The 24833-nt window shown below is 31.9% G+C and overlaps 2 protein-coding genes and 1 long non-coding RNA gene across 3 annotated transcripts in view; 1 reads left to right on the top strand and 2 right to left on the bottom strand.

The window, feature by feature from the left end:
• LOC149032333 (uncharacterized) lies at window positions 1–1740 on the bottom strand. The gene is made up of 7 exons (XM_089173347.1): window positions 1601–1740; window positions 1327–1513; window positions 1111–1239; window positions 847–1032; window positions 500–767; window positions 218–416; window positions 1–142 (listed from the first exon to the last, which is right to left on the bottom strand). The coding sequence occupies exons 1-7, from the start codon at window positions 1701–1703 to the stop codon at window positions 60–62; spliced, it is 1155 nt and encodes a 384-aa protein (XP_089029473.1). The 5' UTR covers window positions 1704–1740; the 3' UTR covers window positions 1–59.
• Window positions 1385–9373, top strand: LOC149032334 (uncharacterized). Its single transcript, XR_016176822.1, has 2 exons — window positions 1385–1521; window positions 1632–9373. It is a non-coding gene; the product is annotated as an uncharacterized LOC149032334 (long non-coding RNA).
• LOC107072409 (dual specificity tyrosine-phosphorylation-regulated kinase 2) overlaps window positions 4403–24833 on the bottom strand; it is a 26673-nt gene continuing 6242 nt past the window's right edge. Inside the window, exon 2 of the mRNA XM_015332303.2 lies at window positions 4403–13254. Within this exon, the coding sequence (XP_015187789.2) occupies window positions 12022–13254 (1233 nt within the window). The 3' untranslated portion in view covers window positions 4403–12021. The remainder of the gene's footprint in view (window positions 13255–24833) is intronic.

The following is a 24833-nucleotide window of genomic DNA, read 5'->3' on the forward strand; positions in this document are numbered from 1 at the left end:
TATATATAGTTTTACGTATATCCAATTTGTATCATGGTAGGTATAAAGTAATTTGTTGTTTATGCTTTTGTAACATGATTCAAATGATGTTCCTTTATAGAAGTAGCATGTAAACGTTTAATAGCCAATCTTTCAGAATGACCTGTAAAGTAAAATTATTATTAAAAAAAAGATATTTTTATACTAATACAAATGCTTATTAAAATGATAAACTTACGAATAGGCTTGTTAATGGATTGATTAATATTGATTGGTGTAATTATTTGCATTTTGTTTAATTGATTTTCTATTCGTCTAAGTGCATGAAAACTTTCTAATTGTTCGTCTTTATAATAAAAGTACGTACACAGTAACGTAACTGCACATAATGTTAAACATATTTTTCTTATCGACCAAGTTATGTATACTAGTTCTACCTACAAATATTATTCATAAAATATGTTGAATTATTGATCAGACCTAATTGATGTGATAATTTAAATTTGTATAACTTTTTTACCTTGTCATGTGTAGAATGGTTCATGGTGTTCTCATAATATTGAACTAATATTCTTTCTACAGTAATGTTTAAACTTAGAATTATGAAAAGTATAACACGTGCATCTGCAGTTTTTTTAGTCGAACTAAAAATTGCACAGAGAATACAAGTGATTGTATAGTAAATAATAGATTGAAACCATGATACTTCTCCGATAATCCAATTTTGAAAAGTACGTATGTAAGAAAAAATCTCATAGAGTAATTCCTTCTGATCTTTTGCCGATTCTCTAAAATATACAAGAGATTACATTGATGCATATAAATAACTCTCAGTAATATTTTCAATTTAATTATATTGTAACTTACTTAAATTCCATAACCATATCGTTCACAGTTTCAGATGAAGATTTGATTACACTTCCAAGTTCTTTACCGTGATTTAATATTTCACTTTGAATTTTTAATCCTTCTTTCTGACTTTTCAGCATCACACTTTGTAATTCCGATGCTTCTAACAATTGTTCTTTCATTTGAGATGAAACTTGATACAACCTATATTGGAAATGATATGAAATAATTAACAAGATTAACATTATATGAGGAGACAAATTTTATTAATCTAATACTTACGATTTAATCGTTTTTTCAGTTTCCACTTGCCACGCTTCATAATTTAAATAAAAACATATATGTGTAGTATGCGTATAAAATTCATTATATACATTGAACGCTCTATCTGACATTTTATTGATACACTCTCTAAAAATTATAATTGTTTGACATATTATTAAATATGTTTATTAAAGTAATGATTTAATTGTTGATTTAAATATAGTAAGAAATTACTTGCGAATATCTTCTGATGTACTCAAATGGCAATCGTAAGAAGTATGACCAGAATCTTCTAAAAAACAATTAGCTAATTTTAAAGCGAGAAGAGAATGTTCATTGTCATTCAAATTGTCACAACTATTTTTTGTCGACTTGAGTGCATTAGACCAACACAATCCATGTTTTGGCAAAGTAGATTTGGCTATAAAAGTAAGATTTTATTATGAATATATTTATTAATTTAATAGCAAATTTAATAGCAAATTTAATAGCAAATTATATGACATACCTGTTAATAATGTATATTGTTTTTCTCCTAGATTTCTAAGTACTTCACTTCCCTCTAAAGCTAATGCACCATATATATAAATAATATATAATGCTTTGATCATTTCTATATTTTACTAAACTTATTAACTCCATTAATTGAATAAACAATAATTTATATAATATAATAAGATATTTATATATTAAAATGAAAAATAGTTTCAGGAAAAATGTAAATGTTCATGTGAAAAATTGAACAAGTGTTTGTATAACTTTGTAGTCCCTTTAACCAATACTTTATGATTGGTTAGAAAATATTGTTATCTTGTCAAAATGAAATTGTACAAATATTTTAGAAAGGTTTATCAATTATTTTTATCAAAATAGATAAGAAATATAATCTTTTGATATTACAATTATTCTAACGAACATTTCAAATAAATAGAATCACTTTAAAACAATCACGTGACAGTTATTCGAATGTATTGTACACTCGAAATAAGAATTTGTGTTTTCTTATTGGTCGTTGTCTTGCAGTTTAGAAAAATAGTCAACAAACACATTGATAATATTTGATAATATTTCATTTAAGAAATATAATCAAATGATCGATAATATAAAACATTAAAAATTGTTAATAATAATCTCGTATTAATAATTTAATATTATATCGAATAATATGCAAGATCGATAGGTCGAAAACATCGAAGTATTTTTCATGACGTCATCGAAAATATTCGACGATAAAAGCGCCACGGTACGGTGAGTTTTGGTACTATTTATTTGAAACTTGTATATCGATCGATTTATATTTTTTTAAAAATAAATTTCAAACAAAATATGTTTATAGCCAATATTACATTGATAATTAATAATAATATTATTTTTTCAATTAAAAATTATTATTTTCTTTGCACACAGATATGAGCAACATTTAAATAATAATTTGTAAATAATTTGTTAATAGAAATGTTTGTCTTATTGCATATTAATCCCACGTACAAGGAACTGTTTTAAGGCTCTTGGATATTAGAAAAAATTACACGTATTTATTGGCATGACTCATTATAATGAAATTATATTTGCTTTTTACTTTGTCACTCTCTGTAAGGAAAAGTTCAAAGAAACTTTAAACGGATAGATGACTACTTAAAAGATAGAAGAACAACGGTGGTTAGTTGAGGAGACACTGTTGGCAAGTGGCCAACGTCGTTTGCCATTGAATTCGACCAAACCGAAAATAAGTGGTCGGTACAGAGAGACAGGAACAGTGTCATGGGTTCGATCTCCTCGCTTGCCTCTTAAAGACCGGTTTACCCTCAGACGAGTACGGAAACATTCTGAGATCATTGTTCGAGCGAGTTCGTCTCTTCCTGCGAAAGAAGACATAAAGACGTATTTACGTCTTATAAGTTCAAGCTTATTCATAGAATCTGAACAAAAAGAATATTCAGTGACAACTCGCTCTCCCTCTCCCTCTCTCCTTTTATCTTTCTGATGAGTAAATGATAGAAAGAAAATGATTTTAGCAACCTGCTAGAAAAAGACTATGTTGTTTGATTTGAAGGTGTCAAAAAGCAACTAGAGATTCATCATGATCGATCGATCTTTGTATTGGCGATTTGCCGAAGTATCCGTGTGCAAATCATCCACGCTTTGGCTGTTTGACGTCAGAGTCGTAAACCACATCTCGATGGAAGGATTAAAAATACACCGACCCGGAAAACCTGCTTGCCAGATAATTGCAATCTGATCCAATAGACAATTTTTGCAAATTTTCCATTACAATGTATTCGAGATTTGATGAAAAAATAAAAGAATTATTAGTTAACACATTTATATACGTGAAACACAAAATGAAATATAGGTTCAAACTTTTCCTTATAATTCTTATAATTTTTATTATTCAATTGTTAAATTTGGCTGTATTTTTTTGTTATTTTGTTAAAAAAGTTTAAACGTTGTTCTTCTTTAAACGAAATAAGTTGAAAATCGTCGTACAAATTGTCGCAAAGATAAAAAAAAGAAAACCGAAAAGGGAAGATCGTTTTTTTTTTCTTACACGTCAGAATGAATTCTTTCTCTTTGTGGATATGGCAAATAGGATTTGTGACCTGGATTTTGGAGTAACCTTTTATCCAACGATCTTTTCGTATAGCACATTCGCGTCAAGCGGTCATAATTATTATCCAGTTATTTACACACTAATGCGTACAGAGAGAAATGTAGCACCACGTATTTTCCTATTTTAACAATATTTTATAAAAGAAAAAGTTTAAGAGGAACGAGAGGATCATTATTACCCTTTAAAAAGTTATCATGAATATGAAATGATAGAATTTAGCAAATATAATTGCTCGCTTCCTCCTCACCCGCGTGCCAAAATTTCATTTAATAAATTAGATTTTCAATTGACGATCACGATGGATTATTTATTTTCTTTCACTTTACTTCCTCTGATAATCTTTTAAAGGGTTTTAAAGTCTAGATAAATACGATCGAGATAAAACAATTGTCTTTTCTTCTTTTTCTTTGTTGATATTACCCTTTAATCGAGGCATCGCGCAAACTGAAACATAGACACTGTCTATCGAACGAACAGTGTCATTTCAATATAAGACCACCTGTTAGCTAACACACTTTTTTTTTCCACGACGTCTCGAGATCGATCATTGTCTCTATTATATAATATCTACAAGAACAAGGTAACAAACTAATTGGAATTTGAATAATAACAAATAAAAATAAAAATAAAAAATGAACAAATTGTATAGAAGAAAAAGGTGTTGGTGCATGCTTTTAAGGATACAATAGAACAAACAAGTTGTTTTATGTTTTTAACAATTCCTTTAATACGTACTCAATCATATCACCGTATGCATTCATCAATTTTCCTCAATTCGGCTCAATTCGTTTCGTCGTCATTCGCTTATTGTAAGATCTGCACGAGAGGACATTTCAAGCATCGAATACGAGGTCCTCGTAATATATTTTACACATTCTCGATTATCGATGAAAATGTTTGACGTTTTCTCTCTTTTTCTCTCTTTCTCTCTACATTCGTTATAGTCGGATTTTTTTAATTTATTTTATTTTCGCATATTACAACGTGAGAAAGAGAGAGAGAGAGAAAACAGAGATGATAGGGGACAAACGTTTAATGAACTTAAGGCATTGGTTTTGACGTATTTCATTTTCTTCTTCTTCTTCTTTTTTTTATATTTCTTTTTTTTTCTTTTTTTGGTTAACCGTCATAAGCAGCATTTTTATTTTGTTTCTTAATCAAGGCGAATCTCGATTGGTTTTTATTTTTAAAAAATCAGATTAACGTTTTCGCGCAACGCCCCTCTCTCCTCGCGAAAACGAGTTACAAGTTTGTTTGTTTCATCTTTTTTTTGTTTTTTCTTTTTCATAATGAGATATAAGGGTTTTTGCTGCGTCTCTATGTTTTGTGTGTTTTTGTGTGTATGTGTGTTACGGTAAAAATCATTTTTCATTGACATATATCCATTTTTCTTTTAGCACGCTTGCTTTACTTCATGTCAATCGTTCGAATGATACATATATTATTATTACTATTATTATTATTATTTTATTATTATTATTATCATTATTAATATTATTATTACGATATTACACGTCGGATACGGTGCTGATCGACGTTAACGATATTTCTATTTCGCCGTTTTCCACAAGGAAAGCAAAAGTATAGTATCAATCATAGTAATTCAATCTTAGTCCGATTACTAAACGTTCCTAATTTAATATTACTTATATATAATAATGACGTGTGTGTGTGTATGTACCAGTAAGAGATCAAACTTTGCATTGTCACTTAAATAGAAAACAAAAACAAAAAAAATTAATATTAATATTATTATTAATATTAAAATTACAATTACAATAAAGAAGGACAAAAGAAAGAAATACAATTAAAACAAAATGAAATAAAAGAAGGAAAGTATCAAGTTAAGAACTTAGCACGTTAATTATATTTTTTGGAGTAGCAATGTGATGATAATGATAATGAAGTTGATGATGATGATGATGATGATGATGATGATAATGAAAATGATGAAAATGATGAAAATAATGTTATGCGATCTATGATAACGTGTGTTTATGTGTGTGTGTGTATTCTTTATTTCGATTTTATAATAATCGTCGCTGTGCAATCGATTTTCGAAATAAAGAAAATATACAATAAATTGCACGTAAAGAGACATCAATGCTTGGAAGAAAGTATAATAAAAAATATATGCTCGTTGCAGCGACGATAGTCAATGAAAGTAAATGAATTTTCACAATGGTTATATTTGACAGTGAAAATTTCTAACGAAATAATGGATCTCTTATGTGCGATAGATGAGATCGATTAAAAAACGTCGATATACAAAAGAAAAAAACGTCATCGTGGTGGGGTTTCTTTAAATACACACAGTGCACGAAGAAGTAACCTATGTATCGGTGAATATTCCTAAGGGTTATATGTGTTAGTCTGCTCTGATGTGTATGTGTATGTATGCATGTAATGTCAATATGTATATAGATTATATGCGATACATCGTAACGCTTTAATTTAACATGTGTGAGACGCGTCTTGTACTTTTCTTCTTTGTAGTATTATAATAATTCTTCCCCTCTCTTTTTTGCATTTGTTTTATTCGTTTAGTTTATATTGTATTATCTGTGTTCGTTCATCATCATTAGAAACATTCGTGCTGAGTGTTTAACGAAATTACAAGTGGTTGTGGTAGTGATGGTGGTGTAGCATACTATTTTTTATTTATTTCCCCTCCTTTCATCTTCTTCTTCTTCTTCTTCTTCTATCTCATCATCTTCTAACTTCATTTTCTTCATCATCTTTTTTTTCGTTTAAATACAGATTCTCATAGAGAAACATACACACATATGTATTTATGGTACCTACATATATACACGCTATTGCACGACGACGATCTGGATCTAACGCAAAAGTAAACCGAACTTGTTCGTGCATTGTCAATTTAATCGGAATGTTGTCTTATTATTTCTTTTGTATTGTATATATATATATATATATATATATATATATATATATATATATATATCATGTGTATGCACTCTTCTGCACGATCGGGTAAGAAAAATTGAAAAGGAAAACCAAAGAAAATTGCAAAGATTATTTAACAAGAAATTCTGGTGTGTATTGTCATCGGATCATGTGAATGATTTACATTTAAGTATTACGCCTTCTAAGTGTGCTACTCGTCGAAAAGTTGGTTTGTTCTCAACCGTAGAGGGATAAAAATGTTATATATATATATAAAACGCGCGAACTTTTGGGCTCACTCTAATAAGTAAACATGTTTGTTTGTTTGTTTGTTTGTTGGTTATTTGTATTTACGTATTACGTAAATCGATGTTATAGATCGTAAAATGAAAAATGGCAAAGGGGATAAAAATGAAATCGGTTATCGATCCAAGTCACGACGAATAACACGACGAAGATACCACGCAACAAACAATTGCATGCTCTCACCACAGAAAATTCTTGTTGACATGACTTTTGGAGAAACGAAGGAGGAGAATTAATCGATTGGATTCGACATTACGACGAGATTTTAGTAAGTAAGTTCCACAATGTAACGAACTCTTGAACCAACTCGTCACATATATTTTCTTTTAAGTTTGTTGCTTTATATATATATATATGTTTACTTTGTCTGTAACGTGCCTTAATATTATTATTATTATTTTATTATTATTATTTGTTTTTATTACGCGCATTTCTAGCGAATAATTACGAAATTCTTAATTATCATACAAACGTCTTATTGCATTATACATACATATATATATAATTATTATATAGAAATGTGTTACAGTCTCTCGTTTTCTCTATCGTGCTTTGTCTTACTTTCTCTTTCTCTCTCTCTCTCTCTCTCTCTCTCTCTCTCTCTCTCGTATTTTTCATATCGACATTTCACTTTCTCTCTCACTCACATTCTATCACTCATGTTCACATAGTTATCATATAAGACTATCACGTAACTAGCTAATAAAACGTAATATACATACGTATATTATTTTATCGTATTCTTTTCTTTGTTTTATTCTTCTCTTCCTCTTCCTCTTCCTCTTCTTCTTCTTATTTCTGAGTTTTAGTTTTTAGTAATTTCAATAGTTTCCTCATCGACACGAAATCAATTTACAGTGTGAAAATGTTTTCGTTATATTCCCATTGTTATTTTTATTTAATGGCGAGTTTTCGTATTCAAAGGGTTAAATATTAACAAAATATTAATAAATAATTTTAGTGGGGTAAATAATAACATTTGAAAGAAATTGATTTATTTATTTTTCAATTTGATCTCGTTTCTCTCTCTCTCTCTCTCTCTTATAAGAAAAAGAAAAAAAAAACACTTATGGTTAGTACAGTGTTTAAAACAGAAACCAGCAGTTAACGCATTGGTAGTATGCTTCTTATGGGAAGGTGGACGGTGAGCGACTTTCAGACAATCGTAACACGCACACCCCCCTCGTTTACCTTGAGTAGGAGTCTCCGGCCTTGAAATTGTCTGCAACTTACATACATCTTCGTATGTTATTTACGCCCTAAAGCTATCATTTATACCTTATTTGGCATCGAAGTACTTTGCACGATAAAACTTTACGTTCTTTTTTGCTTTACAATTTTGTTGTCTTCTTATAAGTAACAAATCGTTAATAAAAAATTAGGAAATCATTAAAGGTTGTTTCAAAGTAAGATTGAACAAAGAGAAAGAGAAAGAGAAAGAAAAAGACAACAGGATCTTTAACGGTGTGTTTTTTTTTCTCTTAAAATTATAAGAGATCATTTTTTATATATTATATAATAATTGTCAATAAAAAATAAGCACGTGGATGTTTGAGAAATTCAAGATCGAACACGCCAAACAACAAAGTACCTAAATGTTAATCACAGTATTATTAATATAGTAATAGTAGTAATAATAATAATAATAATATTACAAATAATGACGATTATAATAATAATAATAATAATAATAATAATAATAATAATAATAATAATAATAATAATAATAATAATAGTGTACTTTACAAGCAACTGAGTCAAGGTGTTTTATTAAATCATTATTAAAACTCTTATCCTCGCGTTTCTTTACCAATAATAAATGCTTACATAATATTTTGTTCTATACAAATGAATGAGAATACGTGTATGATGTTAGCGCACATGTATATATGTGTTTGTTATGTATTAAATGCGTTACACTCCACTGTTTATGCACTTTCAAGCTCGTTATATTTTATCGATTGGGATGATCGCGCATTTGGATAAACGAGACTTTCAAAAATCCGTGAGAATCACAAAAATAACGTGCTTGTGTGTTGTGTGTGTGTGTGAAAGATGCATATATATGCAAATGCAAGTATACGTGTGTATATGTGATATTATTGGGGGTGTAGAATGTGGTACCCTCGCTTTAATATAACGTAACTCAAAATGATCTGAAAAGATGACGACGAAGGAACTTTTTAGGCACGCACGTAAATAATAAAACTTATACAGAAGAAGAAGGTATTGGCAGTGGCGTGTAAAGTCGATCTTGACAAACGTCATTTCGCAAATGACCAATAATTATGTTAATATATTTATTTAAATGCTCGTCGACGAAGTATCTTCGGAAGGAAGAAAGGGACAAATTAATGACTTCATTTTGTTTCCTCCCTCTTCCCTTTTCTAGCAATGGAACGCGAATCACGAAAGTAAAAAAAGCGTAGCGCAATAATGCACTTTATAGGAGAAAAATAACAAAACAAAATGCTCGAAAGGATCAACGAGATGATACGTAAGTATTTTTTGCGTACGTAAATGTTTTTTTTCTTTTTTTTTTTTTACGAACACCACATTTTCTAATAATACGTAATTGTTTTTTCTTTCGTAACCACGATGGGGGTGGTGGCAGTTTTCTACTCTGTTCTTACTTTACATGCACGACGTGTACTTTGTTAAATTTTATATGCGGCTTTTTTTTTTGTTTTCTTTGTTTATAATTATAGCGTACAGCGCGATATAACTAATAATCTTTTTTATATTTTTATATATATATATATATATGTACCTTTCTTTTTTTTTCTCTATACATAGACGTTTTCTTTAGCAATAATATAAATGACAATGCCGCTTAAATTCCATATCACATAGCGTTATACTGTTCGGTATCACTTTTCGACAACCGAATATCACTCCGTTTTTTTTTTCTTTGATTGCCTCGTGAATAATAATCACTGCTGTCATTGCTAATATTTATCAAAATAATTTGCGCATTGATTAAAATATTTCGCTTTTCAACAGATTTAATTTTTATCATTGAATTTCAATGAACGATCAGGTTGAAACAATTGTATTCTTTTCTTTTTGATATTTTTTAGTAGAACAAAAATTATCAAAGAAAGATGTTATTGAATGACGTAACGTGGTTTAACATTTTTAACCAATGCAATAATTAATTATAGTCGGTACTTATATTCAAAGTCTTTGAGAATAAACGCTCGTTTTTATTATAATTGAAGTACAGCCTACTTATGCTCTTTCTTTAGACGGAGGCTTATACACCACCAATGCGGTTAATATACAAATACAAGGATGAAATCGATTTAAGCTATGTACGTATGTATATGTAGTATTATGCTCGAGCATGCATAATTCACAAACATCCCACAACTTTTCTTTGTAACTTAAAGCATAATAAACATTTAATTTGTTAGTTGAATTTTCGTTCAATTATGATTATGAAATAATAGTTTCACTTCGTACGCGCAAATGATCATTTTAATTAATAAGCACCGAACGTGAGTATCTCGACATGCTGACAAAACAAAGAGAAAATATCAAACGAAATTAAATTTCTTTTATCTTCGAAAATTATTATCGAAATATAATAATTATTAAACGTATATGCGAAAAGACTTCCTACATTTATACAAATAAATTATTTATGCCAAAAACTCTGACAATTTTTTTTATCACCAATACAACCAATACAACAAAATTAAACCGTACTTGTCTTGCGCGTCTTTATGTATATATACACCATTCGTTATGTACAAATATATATGTATATTAGACTGAACAATTTGTCTATACAGTTTTAACTATTTATTTCATCGTAATTAAAAAAAAAACAAAACAGTATAAACTTGTTGGTCAATCTAATAATTCTTTGAAAGGTGTTCAAAGGAATTAAAGTTTTATTCTTGTTTTAACGATTATCTTCGATATGCAAATGAAAAAGGTCAACTGTCTTCGATCGATAAGTAGAACAGTTGAAAGGTCGTCATATGAAAAATCTAAGATTCTATTTCGATATCTGTCAGGCGAGATTCCTTCGAGAAAACAGACACACCGGGATGAATATGATAGAATAGTATTGGACTCTCTAATCGAATTGTGAATATTTTTCTCCTGACACAAATTTATCCCTAGTCAGATTTAATGAGAAAAAGGGAGAAAATTCATTGTACAATTTGCTGTAGTATGGTAGTCACCGAGTTAGAGAAACCCTTTTAATGAGTCTCTTGCGGATCGATTCATCGACGATGTTATATATGCTGTTACACGCTTTATACGAACGGAACCCTTCGCATTCCCTTACTTTCCTGGCACAATAACCTCGCAGTCAAGACAATGTAATAAACGTCGATACAAATGTGGGGCCTTTCGCACGATACCAACAATTCAGCAACAGCAGCAGCGGCGCAACGCTCACGTGTGTGTGTGTGTCTAAGGCTTTCCTTCTTTTCCATCGAAGCGAATAACAATTGTTACAAAAGATCCAGCAATGACAGCAGGAGAGCAAATGTTCGGGCTGACCGAACAAAAGAAAGCTGAGCACGAGATACGATACAAAGTTAAAATTAAAAAAAAATACAAGAAAGACAATATTATAATCGTGTAAGTTTCGTGGATAAGAACCTGATGTATTGGTACCTAGTTTTATTCCGACGAACATATGTAAATCACGCGTATATAATTACATTCAATTATTTTATTGCAATCGTAAACGTAAAAAACGTAATATGAATTTGTTTTTTTTTTGTTTCTTTTAATATAATCAAAATCAATGAATATATTTTTGGGGTGATCAATTTTTCACGTGATCGAGTAAAAAAATGAAATGGTTTTTTAAATAGGATCCAAAATGTAGGTCAATATCTACTCTAAAGATTCGCCTAAAACGTAGGCGATAAGATTACCCATCGCATAGAGTGTGTTTGTTTGTGTTTATGAAAGTTTCGGGAAGGGATCGTTAACCATTTTATTCGTTCAACATGTTGTGTCGTCAACATTACCGTATATGCGCACGGTATTCATCGAGGTTAACGCATTTCGAATTTAACAAGGAACATGGCGGTGACAGCGGCGGCAGTGGCACGCACGCATAAGTGCCGACGTCCTCATATTTCGGCATATCGTCTGAGTTCTTCGATGAATTCTTTACTTAAGATCACGCGACTTAAAGAACTCGAAGGACCGTGCGAACTATGACTGTCGTGAGAAGAGGATCCGTGCGAGGAAGATCCATGGGAAGAAGATCCGTGCGACGATCCGTTGGTTTGTTGTTGCTGCTGTTGCTGTTGTTGCTGTTGCAATTGATGAGTAGCACCATGCTGTTGTTGTTGCGATCCGGCAGTACCGACCGAATTTATGGACTGATGACTGCTAAGGCTTGGCTGATGATTCGATGAAACTGAATGAATTGCAGTTTGAATCGTCGAATTGCCGAAAATACCCGATTGGGGATGCCTCGTGTTTATAGTAAATCTGCGACCATAGAAATCATTCAATTTTTGTAATTGTTGTTGTTGTTGCTGTTGTTGTTCCTTTTTTTGTCGGAGTTTGCTTTTGATCAGCTCAGCCTTGACATGTAGGGTCCTTGCAGTTGCTGCTACAGCAGCAACGGCAGTAGTAGTTGTGGTGGCCGTATTAATGGCCGTGGTGTTGATGGTGCTAGCGATAGCCGTGGTGGTGATGCTGGTAGTATTGGTGGTATTGCTGATGGTGGTGGTAATCTTGCTACCGGAAGAAGCTGGCGTCCTTAAACCAGTAACGGAAGTCCGTGGCGGAGGAAAGTATTCGTCGTTGATCTTCTCCGAGGGTGGTTTTGGCAATCTACGCCGTAACCAGGCATGCCTGAGTGCCATTCTGGGTGTCATCCTGAGTTTTGGGTCCCACTGGAGGCAACCTCTTATAAAATCAATGAACATGTGATCTTCGCAGCCCTTCAATGCTCGTTTCCATTCTCTCGAACCCGGTGGGCCGCGTAATTTTCCTCTCCTCGAGAGACCACCACCAAAATGTTCCGTACCGTCAGCCATCGTAGTTACCGCACAGTACCTCGGATAACCTTTCGAACTGATGAAATTTCGACGGTGCTTTGCATTTTCTAGCAGATAAGCTGGCGGCATACCTAGGAGTTCGATTATACAGGCCAATTGGTCAGCCTCGTCTTCACCCGGCAACAGCGGGATCCCGGTGAATAGTTCCGCGAGAATGCAACCTAGGCTCCACATGTCGATCGGCATGCCGTATCCAGCTCCAAGGATCACCTCCGGGGCCCGATAAAAGCGGCTCTGTATGTATGTGTAGACCCGCCGGTTCTCGTAGCAACTCGAGCCGAAGTCTATCACCTGGACATACGAGTGGGCAGCAGTTATTAATAAAGTACACTCCTCTCCTCCTCCCATAACGATCATATCCCTAAGCTTCGTTATCGGACCCTTGCTTCTATTAAATGTACCATGTAAAAAGACATGATCATTATTTTCTTTACGTTAACTTTTCCTTTGCAGATAAAATATATTTCAGTCGTATATATAGTCGTATTTTATCGTTCATGCGATATCAAGATAAAATCTTCTCTATATGCCTGTGGAATTCATTCATTTACGATTTATATTATATTTCGCTAAAGTCTTACGATAACAGTTTGTACATATGTGAAAAATATTATTATAGAAAAAAGAAAAAAAGGTTGTTCATTGATCTTTACCCTACCGCGGTGTTCACTTTTCTTCCATAACGAAATATAAACTTTAATTCGTATTGTTATTTCATAATAATTTGTAAATTTGGATATATCGCTTGAAATTGTCTCATTTAATGACCTAGTTTCATATTTTAGTTAACACTAAGCGTGCCTTGGACATTATCCAGAATTATACTCGGTCGTCCTCTTTATTGGCCGACATTCCCATTGCATTTATCACTCTAACAAAAAGAACAAGAATATCGTCAATTTAATTAACGATAAATAATCATTAATTGTAATAGGCAAAGTAATCGATAACACGACCAGTCCATCGAACAAAGATCTTTGTTTCAATGACAAAAATATATATATATATATATATATATATACGCATGCATACGATCGATGCGTCATCCCAAGTTATAATATAACACGATAAATGGAGTTTGGAAAAGGGGACATTTTTATGGGGGGTGGATTTTTAGAGGCAATTCCTCTGGGAAAACAGAAGGTGGTTAAAAGTTCGACGACGTTGTGAATCTACTTGTTCGTATAATAGATTTTCTGTGACACAGTTTTAACGATTTTAAATTCGCAATATCACTTTACACTAGATTGTTTTGTTATATGTATTAGTACTAAATACATATGTACAATGACCACAAGAATAGTACCGAAACATTATATTCATTCAGTATTAATTCCATGGAGGTTTTCCAACTCTATTTACCGCATGAAAGCATTTCACCGTACGTACCTAATACTAATTACGAATTCGAAACTTTATTCCGGTACACGCGATAATAATAATGATTATTATTCGGATAACAAGATATTCGATCGATAACCATAATCATTATTTTACTGTTGCACAGAGTAGATTTCTCACAAGATCCTATAGATTAACATTATCCTTTTAACCGCACCGAACATCATCATTATTATTATTATTATATGCGTGTTAGTTGTTTTCCACAGAAAGGGATTAGGGTTCATCCAACTGTAGACAGTTTATCGCATTCCGTGAAATATGAGATATATATAAGGGAAAAAACCAAAGGGTTCGAATATGTTCATATTCCAAGTTGCAGTTTCCCTTTTCGTCACGCTACGAGAATAAAGATAAAAAGGTCATTCCCTTAATTGGAGCGGGTATTTTGCTTCGGAGTTAACAGGTGGTGCTGCTGCTGGTGGTGGTGCTGGTGGTGGTGGTGGTGGTGGTGGTGTTACCTATACGCAACCACTTACTCTTCTTGTTCGAGTTAATGTCGAGGAGGTCAAAGAGACTTTGAAAAATCTCTTGGTCGATGATACAAAAATGTTCCTTGTTCTTGAAGTTATTTATAACCAAGCAAACACGGTGGCCACCAACTAATTCAAGAATTCTCTTTCGCGTATCTATCTAGCATATTATTTCCTTTGTTATTCGTTTATAATGTTTTCTTTTGTTTTACAAATATTATGCTGTGAACCAAATTAAATATTATAAAAACAATTCATTATATAATTTATAATAGACAATAAACCCTAATCAAAATTTTTATTCAAATTAATCCAAACAACAATAATTGTTGCAATTTTAAATTATCTCTTTTTATCTTTTCACATAGCTTTTTGTTTTTGACAATAGAAATGAAATATTATAAATGATTTTACTCAGAGAAGAAGAAAAAAATATTCATTGAGCCAGAAGTGATACATCGAAATCATCTGTCAACGAAAATACCGTACGACTAACGAACAAAAACCTAGGGTGGTTCGTTTGTATGAAAAATAATGAAAAAAACAAACCAATCGAAATAGTTCGCTGCCTTTGACGCGTGTCGTGTCATTATTTTACATACGATGGATCTCTTTCATTGATCACGTTAAATACTCGATAACGAACCTTGACCTTTTGAACACGGATTTTATTTATCACCTTTTTTTTCTTGCTTTTTTTGTTTTCAACTACACAGGAATCTAAGAGATAAAAACAGAGATGTTTTTATTATTATCTTGTAAGAAATGTTGTAAATTGGGTTGTTCGGAAAGTTCGTGTCGATTTTCGGTAAGTGGCATAAAGTTGTTTTACTAAAAAAAAAAAAACCTGAAAAGTTCTGAAAGGCCGAAATTTTGAAGTTATCCTTAAAAATGGAGAAAGATTTTCGAACAGAATGGTACTTATATGAAACATGTAAATTGTTTGATACCTATGCATCTACACGTATATGTAAATATATGTGTATATTGTGCAACAACGAACAGTTGTATTTGTACACTATATTGTGTACTTATATATGCGTTTACACAAATCGATATTACACTTGGCCAATAATTTTGTCGACATTGTAATAGTTATTCCAAGGACGACCACGACGACGACGGCGACGAATGGTTTGTGTTTCACGATGAATGCAGTAAAACTAATCGATGTCATCTTATTATCATCACTCAATGGTGGTTCTATCGTTAGAAAAAGTGTTTCACTTTACTCTGAGAACTATTACGTCCCCGTTGTATTCTGTTTCTCTTCCCCTATTCATGATTTCGTTTCGTTCCAGAAAGATAGTAATCGTAAGGAACATTGAGTCATCGTTGGTTGAAATGGAAGGATAGTTTGCTGGTCTATGAGTCGGTGCCATTGTCCCTAAGTGACCCCCTCACCCTACACCTTTCATCCGTTCCATAACGATCGATAGTGTGCTTTTAGGAAGCTCTTCGTAGACACTACGTACGTAAACGTGTGTCGTTTTAAAACGAATAATATGTACGTACAATTTTTCTTTTCTATTCACACTTCTATTAACACTATAACGGTTTAGGATAAACAAACAAAAATTACTTCGTCACACGCGATATAAATTTACTTATGTACTAAGTTGAAAAAGACCACACAAAATAAACAAAATTTGATTAAGAAAGGCTCAGTACTTTCAAAGTTCATTGGAAACAAACAATGTGACACTGAATTTGTATATATATATAAAGATGTTCTACAGTAAGTAAGTATGCATAAATATAGTAAATACATTTGTATATAAGTGTATATGTGTGTGTATTATACCAATGGTATAAGACACGTAGAGATATAGAAAATGTAGCTAGCAAATAGGCTATCACGAATTACACGAAGATACGGTAAGTGCACATTTTACGAGCATACTGAAAGTTGCCTGTTCAAAAAGAGAGAGAGAGAGAGAGAGAGAGAAATAGTCTATGCATCAGAGCCGGGGTCGGAAAGTCGGCTTTCAAGGTCGACCGATGCATCTGACCGGAAATACTTCAGCTGCCTCCTTTCGTGAATATACATACTTTCCCCCTTTTAACACTGAACACGAAACACGACCATAGGTCGTTCGTTCGTTCATTTCTTCCTTCCTTCCTTCCTTCCTGCCCATGAGAAAAAAATCAAACCAATTGTTTTTTCACCTTTTCTTTTTTTTTTTTTTTTATTTTAACTTCTCATCCGTTTGAATACTTTCGTATTTGTTAGTTGCAATAATAGATCTCTTTGGACAAGCTAATCCAAACATCTGAGAGTCTACTATTTCCATAGGATGAGAAAAAAGGTGAAAAAAGAAAAAAAACCAAATATATACAATTAAAATATTAATATTTAAGAGGAGGGTATTAACAAAGTGACCAACACACTTCTGTTCTTGACATCCATAAAGCCAATATTATAAAGATACACGGATTTCCTCTGTCGACTCTGGTGTTCTCCTTTTTCCACCCCCTATCTTTTACCTTACTTTCATATATATATACATATAGACACGAACACATACACCAACTCACATCAGTCACGCTCTTACTCGTTTCAACCAGAGAGAGGCTTATTGCGCGTGTTTCCTTCGAACGTCCTCTTTCTTTCTTTCTTTCTTTCTTTAATCAAACGCGCTTGTCGACTCTCACGGCAAACCCTGAGGCGAGATGTATTTTAAAAAAAAAAAAAAAAAAAAAAAGGAAAAAGAAAAATGGAAAACGGAACGAAGGAAGGAAGGAAGGAAGGAACAAAAAAAATATTATGTGGCTCAGTCTCTTTGTGAGATAATTAAAACAACCTATGTTATCATCTCTAAACGATTTCTCTTTCTATTTCTTCTTTCTCTTCTTCTGTTAGAAATTCCAATGTTTACTCATAGAGAAAATGACAGGTAAAATACCTTTAAAACTATAGATATCAAACGATTCATTTGTAAAAGTGATAAAGCCATTTTTCTAATGGTTGGATAAGAAAAATTAATATACAAGTCGAAATTAAGGCCAAGTTATTTGATAATCTATCATCACCCTTCATAATCAACAATTTACCCAGTTAATTGAGTTTCGTAAATGACTATTTTTTAATTTTATTTTATTTTAGAGTTCATTTTATTCTCATAAATGAGCAGAAGTTTTAAATTGAAAACTCGTCATCGGTCGAGTTTAGCGAAACACAGCGGTGTGCAATTTCAAAACGGAGCGCCACAGTTAACTGGTTAATTAAACGCACTAGGGATGAGGAATTTCATAATGTATGATATTTAATTTATTACAAACAAAATGTAAAACAATATCATTTAATGAAAACATTGAAGATTAAGTGTTAAATTAATTTTCTTTTCAAGAGTTATAAATAATACTGATTAGAAAGATATAAACTTGTCGAAATCATTGAAGAATATCAAACAAACGTGTGTACCTATAATTTAATCGACAAGTTATAAAAGATTATAAAATAAAGTTTAAAAAAAAAAATGTCTATTTATTGAAGTTAAATTTGAAAGTATCCTTTCACGTTTGTACTAACCGTGTGGCAACAACTTGAAAGCCCAGGGGGAGAGATATACTTTGTGTTTTCATTTACATCGTAAATCGAGTTTTACCGTTCTCCTTTCTCATTGGGACAAGAAGAAAAGCCCTCAGGGTTAGATAGGTATTTTCCCTGTTGCACAGAGAAGTAATTTGGAAAGAAAGGAGAGAGAGAAAAAACAAACAAAATAGGAAAAAATTCTAAATAAATTCGTGTTCCGGTCGATCGTACACGCGGCGGTCATCGCCGTGTTTTACTCGATTGCTATCAACGAAAGATACAAAAAAAAAAAAAAAAAAAAAAAAAGAAAGAAAGAAAAGTTGAGCAGTTTATCGCTTCGTCGCTTCGGTATACTACACGTTGAAAAGGTTGGAAAGCCGAGCTTCAATTAATTTTCAATTACGTCTAGTCGTAAGTTAGCTCTCTTCTATTTCCGTTGGTCACGCGACGATGCACTTGACGCGCTATCACCTTCTCTACATCATTATTGGGAAGAAATGAGAGAGAGAGAAGAATCATCAAGTAAGAACAAGGAAAAAAAAATAGTAAATCACATTAACAGATGAATTCGGAACAGATATACAGTATAGTGACTCACGAAAGTATTTTTGAACACTTGCCACATGAAATATTTTATTAATTATAATAAGTATATATTATACAACACTGTAAACATTTTATTTATTATTTATCATTGCACTGAGGTATGTATGATTCTTCTAAATGATATAATTCCTTCGTATAATGAAGTTGCATAATTTAAATGTCATCATCGAACGCGTTTAAATCGTCAAACCGCAGGTTTACACTTTTTGCCGAGAAACTTAACGCACGTGTCCACGTTTTAAAAATGAATAACGTTTTCATAATTAAAGTTTTACTTTGGTTGTTTGAAAAAAAAACTAAAAAAGGAAACAAGTGTAAAAAAGATAGAAAGAAAGAGAAAACGAGGCGAAAATAAAAACAAAAAAAGAAAATGGATAGAAAAAGTAGTGAAAGGAAAATAAAAGAAAAAGAAAAAGGGAAAAAGGTCATGTTAAAAAAAAAAAAAAAAAGAGAAAGAAGGAAGAAAAAAAATACAGGCCGCAGAGTAAGAGGGCTGCTTTTCTAACGACTTGGTTTGGGTTGGCTAGTTGAATATTCCAAGTTTAAACTAGAAGATGATTCTGTAGTATAACGATAGTATACACGGGACACACCGGGATGTTTTATTATATAGGTGATATTTTTGGAATGTTCAAGCTTGAAAATTTAATGAATACTGACGATGCTGCTTCGTGACATATGAAACACGGTTTATCGACAAAACGAGTCAACGGAAGCTACAACCATGTTTTTTTTTTTTTTTTTTTTTTTTTATGAATAATGCACTATAACGGGAATATAAAACAAATAAACCATCATCTTCTCTTGGCATCTCGCCAATTGATACAATCTGACCAGACCAAGGAATGGTTTTTTTTTCTTTTTCTTTTATTTTATCTTTTAATCGGTATGACGAAAATCATCGAGTTTTCTTTATCTAGAAATAAAGGTTCGATTGAAAAAGTATGATTTCCAATGACGACTAACGATGACCAATAATCTTATCGATCATAAGCAAATTTGTTAACTTTAATTATTACGCTTGCATAGCCACTAGTAGAGTCCTACAGTCTGAAAGTTGCTACATGGATCAATAATTTCATTCTATTAAATACAATTACTATTTTTTTTTGCACCCCTAGTATTATATATATATATATATATATATGTTCGTGCTGTGTTGCACTTAAGAATATATCGGTGTAAGGAAAACGGTCGAAGTTGATTCGATGTTATCGCATAATCGACTCACGACCGATCCTTGAGGCAGCTTAATGCACCTAAAGTTATACACTCGTAAGTTGTAAACGCGTCTTCCATTACACGCCACTTGGAATCTACAAAAGAAATAATGCATACAGAAAGAGAAAGAAAGAAAGAAAGAAAGAAAGAAAGAAAGAAAAGCTGGTTGATTCTTTTCTCTCGAGTAGAAACCGGTCCATACTCGGTATGTCTCGCGGAAGTACCAACGGGTCCTGTCCTCTCCCTTTCTTCTCTCCCTTTAACTCTCCCCGTAGAAAACTAACTAACGTTTTGTTCTTACAGAAACTGTGTGTATATATTCGTATAATGACCAAAGTTTTCAATAATTTCATATTATTTATCAACACTTTTCTTCTTCTTCTTCTTTTTCTTGTTTTTCTTTCGAAAGGTTAAACATTTCTACAACATTTTTACAATAGGGCATAATTTGAAATTCGACATAACAATTATTCCAGATGTTGAAGACAATTGGTTTAAAAGAAATTTAAGAAAAATGTACCACATTGTCAACAAAAGCAAATGTTTTAATTTTTTGTGTTCACTTGTCCATCTTCCCTATGATATAAAGTTTGTTAAACATTTCTTTTTGTGTGGAAATGAAACAAACGAAAATGAGAATGACGAACCAACTTGATAGACTCTTTTTCTTCCTCTCTCTCTCCCTCTCTCTCTTTCTTTCTTCGTCTCATGCGTTATTTTCGACTGTGTCTTTGAGTTCGCTGACCTATCCGGGCCAAACCAAGAGAGAAGGAGTTCCTAAGAGGAACAGAAAAGGCTACTAACCAAATCTTTAACCCTTTGACTGCTAAAAAAAAAAAAAAAAAAAAACATAAAGGAAAAACAGGTTAATAGAAAATGAAAAACACAGAGAAAGAGAGAAATAAAATAATGAAGAATAACGTACGTTAAGTGAGTATCGAAAGGGACATAAGTCGATATAAATTTCCAATAAAGCGTTCTTTACAAATACATTTAAACACATCTCACACTATTTTGCTATTAATAGTTCGCTACGAACTAAGAAGAAACCTATTCGTTCTCCCTATTTTTACGATCGAGCTGTCTCTCCCCGGCGCATAATCATCAATCGACCTCGATTATTATCTTACCGATAGATCGATCAAATTTCAACTATTCCAAGTGATCCAACGATTACTTAGTATTTTTTTTTTTTTATGATTTTACGATCGTTTCAACTTTGAAAGAAAACTTGCTAAATCATTTTAACACATGGCACGCGAGTAAACGTATTTTTACGTTTTTCGCAGTCTATCATTGGAGCGCGGATCACGTAAAAATACGTATTTTAGTAGATTTGTGGTGGATAGTTGGTAAGCGTATAAAAACGTCCACAGTAAAGTGGATAAAGCTTTTAGCTGTGTATATATGATGAATTGTACATTTGTCAATGCATATGTAGAGTATATAATTCGACAAAGACGCAAAAAATAAGATAGAAGAAATTGTTGACAAAACTCCGGCGCAATTGACGAAAAAACGGGCGCTGCACGCGTCACAAAGTATACCCGTCGCATCGCATGCCAAGTGTTAATAAATGCGTTTCAATATTTATTCCTACGACTAAAAGTAAGAATAACGTTCGATGACGCAAAATGAATACACATATAATATATGCGTTGATGGTTGTAACAAATCGCGATGACATAATAATCTATCAAGAAGTTCGATTTCATTTGAAATTACATTTTTGTATCTTAAAACTAAGCATAAATGTTATCTAAAATGTTATCTGTAACCTCTATCGATACTTTGCAAAACTTCAATCTACCCCCTTTCTTTTCTCAAACCTTTATTTTCGTCCCTTTTTTTTTTTTTTAAAGAAAAAATGACATAGTGCCAATCGAGAGAAAACTAGTTTCTTTGATAAAGACTAAGTTACTTCGTTGTGATAGTAAGAAAAAAAGAAATGTACGAGGTAAAAAGAGAGAACTGGAAATAAGAGGAACAAGTTTAAAATGGAAGAGAGAAAGAGAAAAGGGGAGAATCTGTCGTTCCTGTTTATCGAAAGGAAAGGAAAAACAAGAACAAGAACAAGAACAAGAAGAAGAAGAAGAAGAAAGAGGAAGAAGTGAAAAAACAAAAAAAAAATATAAAATAAAAGCTTGTCGTAGAAACGAATTCAGAAATAGATTCAGGGGAGGAACTTCTATGGTTTATATTTGGATTTGAAAGTGAAGATGTACATTGTGGGAGGAGTGGCTTTAAAGAGAGGGGAAAAGTTGCGACCGATGAAGAGAACAGTGCTATGAATATATCTGCTTACTGCAACTATCTCTATCTATCTATCTATCTTTCTTTCTCTTTAAAACATGTTTAAGTACTTACTTACTAACTTACTTACTTACTTACTTACTTGTTGCTTATGATAGATATATTAAATGATCGTAATATGCAAGAGAGTCTTTATAATCGATGCCTTATACGTTCGAGATACCTATACGTTGAATAATAATCACTTGATGACTCATAATCGTTCAGTTATCGATCATACGAGCTTCTCTTTTTTAATTATATTCTTAATACGTTTTAAGAAAAATCTAATATAAAGAAGAAATATATCATGACGAAGATAAGATTATTCATTGAAAACTATAAATAATGTAATAACAAAGATTACATTAATTCGCAATATTCTCTCGTTGGAATATTATTTATTCTTTTATATATTAGGATATTTCATGTGCTATTAACTGTATATATTCGTCGTATGTAAAATACGCGACATTTTACAGTAGCTAAAAGATTAATAAGTAACATAAATACATTATTAATTAATTACATTACATTATTCTCTTATCTGGATAAAAAAAAAATGAAGGTACTGAACGTGCGAATATATATATATATCTATCACAATTGTGGAAAAAATAAAAAAAAATAAAAAAAAATAAACACACGTACACGTACACGTAACACGCACAGAGGGACATAATTTAATATTAAACTCATAGTTGCGCGTGGTATTTGACTTTGAGATAAGTTAAACGGCATATCAGAAAGTTAACTGACCCAAATAGTATTTATCATGAGCGTGTAAAAACGAATTCTATTCGATGACTGTATCGAGGATGTGGATTTTCTTCGGTTCAATTCGATACGATTCGATTCGATTCGAGTAGGTGGAGATATTGGACAGAGGGATTCGTTACAATCGATACACATGGTCACATTATAGTATTTGTAATATAACGCTTCTTTGCAAGAAAAGAAATAAAAAAAAAAAAAACAAAAAAAGAGAGAGAGAAACGCATATCAATCGGTAGACCGTGAAAGCGCATTCAATCGAGGAGGAGGTGGAGGAGACGTGTGTAGATACACGTGTTTGTTTGTAACATCGTAACGTACAAACCTATGTAGTACTAACAGTGAGTAATTGGTGTTTATATCTCGCATCGAATTCACGAACCCTCGTGAAAACCATTCTCGACTCCGATTCACGATTAAACGTTACTACAACAGATAAATCAATCGATTTATCGAACGATCGATTGATTTTTACACAATTTCAATCCTACAATTATTTTGTAAATTCTTTCCAAAAAAATCTGATATGTTATGTCTTAGCGACAATCAATCATTTTCTCAAATATTCCTCTGAAATAATCATAATATCATTTTTATTTATTTATATTATTATTATTATTAAGTGATATTAGGAAGTGGAAAGTTCATTGTCGCAAATATCCGCAAATCCTGGGGCCATTGTTCCCGTCCCTGAGCGCGATCCTTCCATTCACGGTCTTCGTAATCCTATTTATTTCTTTCAATTTCGTTGAATTTTTATTTATATATAATTAAAAATAATTAAAACCATAAGAAAAGATATACATATTTTGGTTGTCGTATAAATGAAAATATTGTTTCATTAAAATGTCACATATCTCTTGCATATATCCAGAAAATTATTTAACACATTTATTTTACGTAATATCTTAAGTCCTCCCACGAGATTAGATAAGCTTATTCGTATATATATATATATATATGTATATGGGGTAACATAGAAAAGAGAAGACAACAAAAATCGCAACTTCGATATCGGTTAGACACACAAGAGAGAAAAGTTATTAGATTGAATAACGTTAGAATTATTCAAGTCCCGTTTCTGCAAACATTAAATCTTTTATATTCTCCGTATATCTCGTAGACTGTAAGAATATAATTTTAACTACAGCTCGTTAAACGACACGTTTTTAAACGCCAAGATTTATACAAGTACATAACCGATTCATTCGATCCTAATGAATTTCAAAGTTAATTTATTTGATTTCTACTTTGCCACCCCACCCGTTAGAACGATACTTCATTATTTTACATTATTCCAATTATATTATCTCCTATTTCTCTTGTATTAATTTAAAAAAAAAAAAAAAGATACAAAGTAAAAATGGCGTGTCATTAAAAAATTAAATCGAATTTTAAATTTAATGCGATTTCGCACGATAGAATGATTCATTTAACCGACGACATTTAAATGATTATATTTTTATTTAACGATGGAATTTAGTTGATTATTATCTTTCCCTTGTCGTTCGTTTATACTCTTCTTCTCCCGTTTTCTCGCTCTCTCAATGTCAAATTTCATTATCAAA

This window comes from Polistes dominula, unplaced genomic scaffold (genome assembly GCF_049000335.1).
Source record: "Polistes dominula isolate Pdom_NZ unplaced genomic scaffold, Pdom_raw_medaka scaffold_35, whole genome shotgun sequence".
Classification (NCBI taxonomy): domain Eukaryota; kingdom Metazoa; phylum Arthropoda; class Insecta; order Hymenoptera; family Vespidae; genus Polistes; species Polistes dominula.